The 9,947-nt window shown below is 35.4% G+C and overlaps 1 protein-coding gene across 5 annotated transcripts in view; it reads left to right on the top strand.

The window, feature by feature from the left end:
• LOC120342770 (uncharacterized) overlaps positions 1-7,544 on the top strand; it is a 42,567-nt gene extending 35,023 nt beyond the window's left edge. For 4 of the 5 annotated variants that reach the window (XM_039411737.2, XM_078110881.1, XM_078110884.1 and 1 more), the window contains exons 14-29: positions 128-247; positions 501-612; positions 800-909; positions 993-1,150; positions 1,437-1,617; positions 1,810-1,904; positions 2,394-2,510; positions 3,314-3,378; positions 3,455-3,534; positions 3,688-3,811; positions 4,010-4,393; positions 4,599-4,722; positions 5,063-5,251; positions 5,343-5,423; positions 5,718-5,901; positions 6,118-7,543. In XM_039411737.2, the coding sequence (XP_039267671.2) occupies positions 128-247; positions 501-612; positions 800-909; positions 993-1,150; positions 1,437-1,617; positions 1,810-1,904; positions 2,394-2,510; positions 3,314-3,378; positions 3,455-3,534; positions 3,688-3,811; positions 4,010-4,393; positions 4,599-4,722; positions 5,063-5,251; positions 5,343-5,423; positions 5,718-5,901; positions 6,118-6,456 (2,463 nt within the window). In that variant the 3' untranslated portion in view covers positions 6,457-7,543. Of the gene's footprint in view, positions 1-127; positions 248-500; positions 613-799; positions 910-992; positions 1,151-1,436; positions 1,618-1,809; positions 1,905-2,393; positions 2,511-3,313; positions 3,379-3,454; positions 3,535-3,687; positions 3,812-4,009; positions 4,394-4,598; positions 4,723-5,062; positions 5,252-5,342; positions 5,424-5,717; positions 5,902-6,117 lie in introns of all 5 variants that reach the window. The other variant, XM_078110882.1, reaches the window with a different exon arrangement.
• The last annotated feature ends 2,403 nt before the right edge of the window (positions 7,545-9,947 follow it).

The following is a 9,947-nucleotide window of genomic DNA, read 5'->3' on the forward strand; positions in this document are numbered from 1 at the left end:
ATATATTTCTAGTGATGACTTAGCTGTCCATGATAAAGTAAAGTACATCTGAATTCCAATTTTCTAGTGCCATCTAGCGGATCACAAAATCGAACATTAAGTCCACTCACTAATTCTAATTTTTCAGGGACGAGTTGGCATCAACTATGACAAACCTGACGAGTCTTTAGTTGTACATGGAAACATAAAAATTACAGGACGCCTAATGCAACCATCTGATCTCCGAGCAAAAGAAGATATTCAAGAGGTGGGTTTATTGCCACACCCAACGTCTTGATTACTACCCGAACGATGAATATAATTATTCTATAAGATAAGATTTTCAGAAACCCAATAACACAACTAAATGCTATGAAAAATCACTTCTCTCGCACGGTTACCAGTATATGTCTGGTATAGGAATAGTCAACTCGTTTCAGATGTATTGACTCTTGCTCAAACATGATTCAACCATTACCTGTTGAAACTTCTTTTAATTTGATTCATTACCTACATTTCAGGTTGATACAAAAGATCAGCTTCGAACAGTTCAAAATGTCAGGATCGTAAGATATAAATATTCACCAGAGTATGCACAATATGCAGGAATTGACCCGACTGCAGTGAGCACAGGTAAAAAGACGTATTTTTTTTTTAGAAGTCTATGAGACTACTCAATCGGCTTTGTCCATATTTTTTAGCTCAATATGTTTTTATTACTGAATATGAATATCCTCAGGTCTTGTTTTAGTTCACGGACGACTAAGGGCCTAAGGGCTGTGTTGTGTTATTATATTCAAAAACTTTTTGGTATCTACAGGCGTTTTAGCGCAAGAATTTCAACAAGTTTTACCCGATGCCGTGAAGGAGACAGGAGATGTCGAACTACAAAATGGAGACACAATACCCAACTTTCTCGTTGTTGACAAGGTAATGTTTCCAACTGAATATATTTATTCAATGTATAGTCGCATCACAACGAGGAAACTTGATAATATTTTTATTTTATTCAGGATCGGTTATACATGGAAAATGTCGGTGCTGTCAAAGAACTTTGTAAATTAACCGGAAATTTTGAATCAAGAATTGACCAACTGGAGCGGTGGAATAAAAAACTTGCTAAACTGAAAAAATATGACAGCATAAGATCAACAGCGAGTAGCATGTTTAGGTAAAATAAACTTATCAAAATTTGTATTGTTTGTTTTTATCCTAAAATTCGAAATTCTTTATTCGGAATTAAAAATACAGTTTGTATGTTACTGTTCTTCGATGCAACCAAACAAGGAGGCTGTAATACTGGGATATGATTTTTCAAATACCTGTTAGAAACTCAGTCTAAAAGTATCGGACATTTTATGTTAATTGAGACCGCATAGATATCCATTGCTTAGTGTTGAGTTGCATGACGATACAGTGTTTCGCATTTCGGTAAATCGACATTTAACTTTTTACAGCGGTATAAGCAGTCTTTCAACGTCAACTGGAACTCCTTCAGTAAGCCGAGCTGGAAGCACAAGGTTTTCAAAAGACAAAAATCATAACGCAAACAATAAGAATCCGGTTTCTAAAACAAAAAGTAAAAATAGACCATCAAGAGAAGGCAGTGACAATCGAAGAGATCGACACAGTCGGAGGGTAAGTTGGATAAATATAAGCGAATATATACAGGAAATGAAACAGCAGTCCTGTAGAGACGTCCAGTAGCGCAGAATTTTTCTGTAGTACTTACTGCTTACTAGTGCTCGGTACATATTCATTCAATTACATAAAGATACTAGTTTATTAAATTTTGATTGCTCAAATTGATGTTTGCTTTTATATCGACAGGATGAAGCTACCCCTGATAACGGTGGAATCGGCTGCTTGAACCAAAAACTGACACAAGGACTAGTTATTGCACTTTTCCTTGTAATGGCATTCAGGTATTGACTTTGTTACTTTATTACATTTCTTTAAATATTCTATAAATTATTTTAATCTTGTCGGCGGCATCGACGATGGATGATAATTGTATAGACAAAGTGTTATACAAATTCAAATTAATGGACTTGTGTTCGTGTAATAAACTCGTGGATTCTCTTTGGCCTTCGACTATACAATACCCCGCATTCCAGTGCCCTTATTGTATTGATTTAAGGTAGTTTAAAGTTTGCACAATGCATACTCTGTTCATTGTGACTGAGCTTAGCAAATGATTTACCCGTTTTTATCAAATATTAGAACATAAAAGTATATTGACCCACTGCATAGCGCATTTACGATAAACTTCATATCATACATGAAAGAAAGGTCACACCTACAGCTACCTAAGTATGAAAACTGCTGATTACAAATGCAGTGCCATCCTCGCAATTTGATGGTTGCCACCTTTTTAATAAGGCAGAAATTTAACCTTTGCCTGACCCTTGCAGTTTTGTAGCGATGTCAACTTTGTACGCCATATCGCTAAACAACAATGGCGACCAGGGATGCTCAGGAACAAATTGTCAAACCAAAATGCTGAGTACCAATAACGCTGACGATTACGGGTACGCTCAACGCATGAGATAAAACTTCTCATGCGCGCATGTTCAGTCACATTTGGTGTTACCTGCAGCAATCACAAAGCAATAACAGTTTTCTGTCTAATATTCTGCATGCTTTCGGGTGTATTTTAATAACTATATTATCGCTAACATCTTTATAGTAACTCTGTAAATATTATAAAAGTTTTGCATGCTTCATTTTCATTATTTCTGGGTGATTTCAGTATGATTGGAATGATGGTAATATACATTGTTGACGCGAGAATGGAAAGCAATAACAACGAGCGGATTTGCCCGCCATGTCCATCATGCAATCCAACCATCGATACCTCTACTATTTCTACCCCCGGGTAAATATCTTGCATGACGCCACTGTTTCTCTTTCCTTTCTAAACAAACATCTGTTTCCATTCTTGATTAATGAATAATATAATTATCGCTTGATTTCAAGATTATTCTTTATACATTTGATCATTTTGATAACCTGTTCCAAGAAAATGTAATGTAACACTTTGTGATTCTCAAATTTTTATTCTATAAGCTTTGTGTTTATTTGCATTCAATTCATTACTAAGTGTAATTTAAATTTAAAAATATAGTATAAATACAATGCAATTCTTTTTGGTTTGGTTGTCGAAAAATGTCATTGAAAAACTTCTTGGCAACGATATATAACGTCCTGTGAAATTACTAGCAAAATATGAGTATATCAGCGATTTTAGATGATAAATTTATTCATTTTAGACATAAGTAACAGTATCATTTAGGGAACAGTAAAAGTTAAACTATTCTTGTTTTTATCACAGAAATGACGCCTCGACATCATTTAGGTCGACTGTGGGACCGAGTAACCCCACAACCGAAATTGGAAGTGAGTTTCTAAAACTGTTATTAAATATATTTAACGAATTAAAACTCAAATTTTAAACTCTTTTCTGTGTTTCCAGCTCCTGCATCATCTGGTAGTAACCGCGTCCCCATTTCTTACTGTCCGATGGAGGGACGTGCAGTGTGTTCGGAGGAAAAGGTTGGTTCATGTGTAATTATATCATAATTATAACTATTTCTTAAAGTTTTCTGCCGTTGTTACGAAAAGTGAAAACATATAATCATACAATCGGAATCAATTTTCATACTGAATCTGATACGGATTGTAACCAATTTTTAATATCTTTTTCAGAATTACTGCTGTTCTGGTCCTACTCATGGTCAAGAAATTTCAGAACTTTGTCAGCGTGATATGATCATGCCTGATGGAGTGATGGTAACGAGCCCTTCAACAAGAAGACATCCTGATGCCCGAGGTAATAATTGCTTTCTTGTTATTTATGTATTGACTTAAGATGACATGAATTTATTGGTACAATCATGATAAACTCACTTGAAGTAGGTAGGCAAATTAAATAGGCCTCGTAATATGGTTATAACATAAACACTGTATATTAGGTAACTAATCAAATGTCGTTGTATTTCGAAACAAACTATTCTTATTATTCATTCAGGTGGTTTCTTCAACCCTGGGAAAGACAAGTACGACCCTTATCGAAGATTTGAACCAACTCTCCGACCAGAGCATTTTCGTACTTCGACATATCGATTTGTTAATCACAAAGCAAAACAGGAAAAACAGCGTGAAGAAAATCGACGCCATTATAATTACAAAACACAATACAGACGACCGCCGACTCCGAGACCGACCATAGAATATGTTCACAGTAAAGAGCCTCAACATATCACTCACCCCAGCACCCCGCAGCACGTTGTTACAAACCCCACTATTCATCCAACTAGTCCCAAGTTCCATCGCACTCTCAACGTCACTGAAAAGAAGATCATTGCTAAAGAGAATTGGGATCACCAAGTGCCAGTTTCGGCATTCGATACAGGTGACTTAACATTCTTTACATTTTGATGAAAATAATGAGTGAAAAAAATGTCAAATTCCGGTTTGATTATTTTAACAAACGCTTGATGATACGTGTGAAGATGTAGTATTTCAAAACTGAAGATAATTTTTCAGAAACGAGTCTTCTTTTAAATGAACCCTTGCCATTTCATTCTAGGAAAATATTCATAAAAAATATATTTCAGATAAAGCTAAACCACCATCGGTTATAAGAAACCCGGAATCATCTAAAGATGATGGAATGAAGGATGATATTGATAACATAAAAGAAGATGAAGTTGACACAAAACCTCGTTTTAAAACTATGAGGTAAGTCATACTTTATGTTCTATAAGGTATCTCATATTACACTGCAGTTTCATACAGGCAAACCTGTATGCTTCTGATCTGAGTGTGTCAGACAAAACAGTAATGTTTCGGTAAGATAGTATTAAAATCTAAATCTAAAACAGAAATGGCTTAACCTCTATCTATAACATAGCATGTCGTTAGATGGTTCAAGTTCACTTTGCTTATGTGCGAATATGACATTCCGAATATATTTACCTTCGTTAAAATTGATTTTTCTATTCTAATAATATTTTTAAAATGGAATTTGTTTAAGTGTTTAGTACGTTAAAATCAAGCTTAACAAATACAAATATTTTAGAGATGAACCAGAAGAAGTGTTAACTCGAGTAAGAAGAGATGTTGACGACATTGATGAAACGGATGGAAGCGATACTGAAACAGATGATATTCTTTCTCAAAACGGATTGAAAATTTTATCTGTTCGTCTTCTGGAACCTGATGTGACATTGTATACAAACGAAACAACGGCATCTCCTTATGTGCTATGGTGAGTTCTTCACAAAATTACCATTTACGACGTAATCTCCCAAGCCTTGCATAATATTCCCTAACATGATATAAATGTGATTTTTTTACAGCCACAGTTATCGTAACACAAGCTTCAACGTTCCAGTGTCGATGCATACCCCTCCCGGCGTTCCAATGACTCTTGAATTCAAGTAAGTGTTGAATCAAATTGGTACTTGAATACTATAAAAAGCGTAGCAAAATAGTCTATATTGATGCTACTTGCTACCCACAAATTTGGTACTGTTGATTTGCCATCTAAGAGTATCTGGATACTTTTTTATTGATTCTCATTTGCTTGGAATTATAGAACACATTCCATGATTTCTGTTTTACAAATTCTGTTACATGGTTGTATTTTAAATAAATCTAGAACATAAGTTTTGAAGTGGTAAACTTTGATCATCTGTTTTCTTCTAATAAACTGTATAAACACGTTTTAACAGCACTACAGTACCGGGTACTATATATTTATGCGACCACAAAAAGCTGAGCTTCTGTCAAGAAATTAGCGACCAATATTTACCAAACGAAGAAGCTGACGGTCGATCCAAAGACGGAACATCACTTCGTTTTACGCTTTTCTTCTCTAGCTACGTTTCGTCAGATTACTATTTCCGATTGACTACGGTAATCATTTTTTCCCTTTGTTCCTTTGTTTTGTTTTTGCTCAAAATTGATTCTACAAAATGGTACTCCAGGGTTGCACGACAAAAGAACTTTGGAAAAAATATCAAACTCGTGTTGTGTGCTGATCGCATACTAGGTCATTTTATTCATTCTTTTTCTCCCAGAAAACGCTGATTAAAACATGTTATATTTCACTACAACTTTTTATACTAACAGGTAGACAAAGTTGGAGACTGTAGCTCGTCTATAGAAGACATGGGCAAGACGTTTCATCTGTTCCGATTTCGTTTTTACCGCCCTTGCACTATTGAAACACCACCGGAATCTGACGAAAATGATCCTGCAACATATCTAAGTGAAATGTTATATCGCACAAATGACAGCGACTCAGAGTCACCATCAGATGAATACTCAGCCCCTGGTCAAGACGTCGGAGACGGGATGGCAAATGGTTCTGTAGATATGGCAAACGATCCTAATCCAATTCCAAACGATGAGATGAATTTGGATGGCCTTGATGAGACAAATGGTGATTTAGACATGCCTGCTTTATAACTCACACTAATAAAAAGCTTTGGTAACAAGTAACAGCTTGAAGCTTTGCGCGAACAACGGGCCTGCTTCCTAGAGGCCACACCGCTGTTCCTCAGCCAGTCCGATTTATTCACTGCTCTCGTACAATTTAAGATTGTTTGTATCAATTTTAAACGCCAGCTTCTGCGAAAAGTAGATGGAGAGTGTAGCTTACAGATTCGAGTCTGTTATGCAATCCTAACTTGCTACAAGTTAGGAAAGCTGTACAATGTAACACGTTTGATTTTTAAACTATGTCTATTTAAAAGTAATTTTTCACGTTTTCTCGTACTGATTAAAACCCCTTTTCATTATTTGATTGCGCCAGGTTTATATAATTAAAACCTGGCGGTGTTAAGTTCTATTTGCATTTTGTCATTTCCCTTATACCATTGTAAAGTAAATGTTGTACAAAGATTTTATATGACCATCAATTTTCTATAACATTGTTTTTTTTTATCTAATTATAAACAAGTTGAATCCAGAACTTGTTTCTAGCTTTCGAAACTCTATGTTCAGAGTTTTCATTGTATTTGACCTGGTAATGACCACACGTCTTTTCTTGAAATTATCATCGTCGAACGAAACCACGTTCTTTGCTTTTGCACACTGCCGTAGCGTTCCAAATTGTAGCAGCCATAAAATATAACTACTTTAGAAATCATATTTTGTATCAAGTACCAATCAAACTACAAAGTGCAATAAAGGTGCTGAAATCGAATCATAAATTTTGTTAAATATAGTGCCTTTGTGTCATTGAGTTGTTTTTATTTATGCAATGAGAAAATGTGCTTTTATAGTAAACTAAGCCAATCAATAAATGGAATAAGAACTGCTATACAATAGACTTTGCAGTTTATTCACTTTTTATTATCCAGTTGTTCCTTATTTCTACTTTCGTTATTATCTTTTGATCCAGTTGTAATATTGATTTCATGGTATTATGAGATTCATGTCATGAATTACGTCATTGTGTATATATATCTGTGCTAACTTTTCTTCCATAAGTATGTATAAATATACAATAAGGAACAATAAAATTAATTGAAAAACCATGAGTTCACATCTTGGAACACGTCGATTTAATGAGAGTCTTCTAACGATTACTGGATAAAATATATATAGTTCTAACAGGATTTTGTCAATCAGAGGCAAGAAGCTCTTGGATTTTCCAGCAAGACAGCAGGAATCACAAGCCTGAAATCAATTAGTTCAGTAGTTAGAATGAAAAGCGATCCTTCATCATTATAACGACAACGTGAATAACCGATCAAGTAGCGTACTGTACTAGTGTTTTACAACTTTAAACAGTGAAATGTAACTGAAAGGAAAACGAAGTCACATTTAACAAACACACTTAAATCTCCAGTCTAGACGTGAATCGAAATACCGAATGATTCGAGTCACAACTGTAGCATCTAATCGTTTAAATTAGTGGTAGCCTACGTGCAGCTCATAAAAAAAACCTTTTCGCTGACAAAGAGGTGGGTGACATGGGTCGAGCGACCGGTACAAATATTTTTGATTTTGTTGACGTCACTACACAAAAATTTGAAGTGAAAACGAATTCCATAGAGCCCAAAGAGTTTGTGAAATAATTTCAGCCAATGGAAAGTTTATTTTAGAACAATCGGACCAGTAAGCTATAGTTGAAGAAAAAGCTCATTTTTTTCACAAGTTGAAGAAGAAGACCAATAACAACAACAACATAATTACACGATTCATATGTCCATTTCATAGGCCTTCTAAGAAACGTTAGTATACTGTAGTTAAGTGTAGTACGTATCGTGTTTCCCGGAAAGTTCAATTTTCTTTCGAAAAATAACACTAGGGCTTATTTTGGGGATATGTCTTTTATTTTCATAATCAAAAACAGATATCCAAAATATGAATCGTGGCGTGATCCTCACGTTACCTGACGTTTTAGATTAATCACGTGTAATCACTTTCACGTGTAAGAGAGATTTCTTGCTATCCACTAGGTCAAAAAAAAAGAAATTCGCACTATCGACTAGATCATATTTTAAAGAGGGGGCTTATATTAAAATCATTTTCAAAATTCAGGCTAGGTCTTATTTTCGAAGAAACACGATATGTACGCGTTGGGCTTCCGATCAAATTGAACAACACGTCATCAATAAAAGGCATTTGTCTGAACGAAATCTTAACTAATTTAGACAAATTCCCCCGTTCGAATGTCGCTTAGCTCAAACTACTTACGTTTATAAGCCAATCTTGGCAACTACTCGTTACCGGAAGCGCCCTATCTATACATGTAGGGGCTACCACTGTTAAGGTTGCCATATGACACGACTATAGTGCTCTATATGACACGACAAGGGATTGTTTTCTCGGATGCCAAGATTTCGTTGTTGTATTTTTGTCAAAAATCACTGATATTTCTGTAAAATCCGGGTTTGGAAAAGATGTACAAAAAAAAATATATTACATTCAATAACGAGAATCTATTCTCGTTGAAGAACTGTACCTAGTTTCTTCTAACACACTGCTTCATCTACTAGTTACGACATTCTCCTATGAGTTGCTGTACGTCATAGATATATATAAAAATTATCCTACTTGCTCACTCATGCAGTGCTAAAAGTTCCGCTGTTTCTTTCGAATGAACTGGTGAAATCGAACTCTGACAAGCTATTAATATTGAATTGATCTTGTTTCTGCCCCCTAAGACATTAGAGCGCCACCTTGCGTTTCGACAAATGGTGAACCTAAATGCTGGTCTTTTGCATATTTAGTATACTTTTTCTATTTCTCATGTTGGCACATACAAGCTGATTTATAAACGACCAAATTATGAAACCAGACTTGTTGACATGTACCGGAACGACAAAGTTCTGAAACGAAGGTGTGATTAAATGCCGGATACTGCAATATGTAACAAGGTGACGTTGCAGAGACTAGTTTTTGATCACAGAAATTAGCCTCAATGTTGTCGCGAAAACCGAATCCTTTTATTCACTAATTGTGCAATATATTCCTCTAGCGTAGTTACCCCCGATATAGTACCCGATACATATTTTCACGGCACATCTCAATGAAAACATTTGAAAAACAGTAGGCTACTTGAAAAGATATAGCAAAATATACGAAGCTGTGTCGTATGAAAATATTTTGATAATCCCAGCATGTCTGTAAATTATTGGAAGCAGTGGTTCTTTTGTTTCTGGCAAAACCACCAAAAAAATGCAATATTGGACATTGGACACGAAATGGACCAATAGTTTTATTTAGTATTAGATTGTTGTTGTTGTTAGAAGTTATTTTGTTGCTATGCTCTTGTTGTGTGTGATGACGTCATCTAATTAAAAAAAAAATGCGCACCTTGTGGTGGTTCCGCCTACGCACTATTTGCGATGTGGTGGTCAGTTGAAGTCGCGGAAACTACTGTACCGTACCTGTACTGCGAAAGATTAAATACCCGTACTACTTCGGACTTGGCTTTCGTGTTCATG

Source organism: Styela clava, chromosome 3 (genome assembly GCF_964204865.1).
Source record: "Styela clava chromosome 3, kaStyClav1.hap1.2, whole genome shotgun sequence".
Classification (NCBI taxonomy): domain Eukaryota; kingdom Metazoa; phylum Chordata; class Ascidiacea; order Stolidobranchia; family Styelidae; genus Styela; species Styela clava.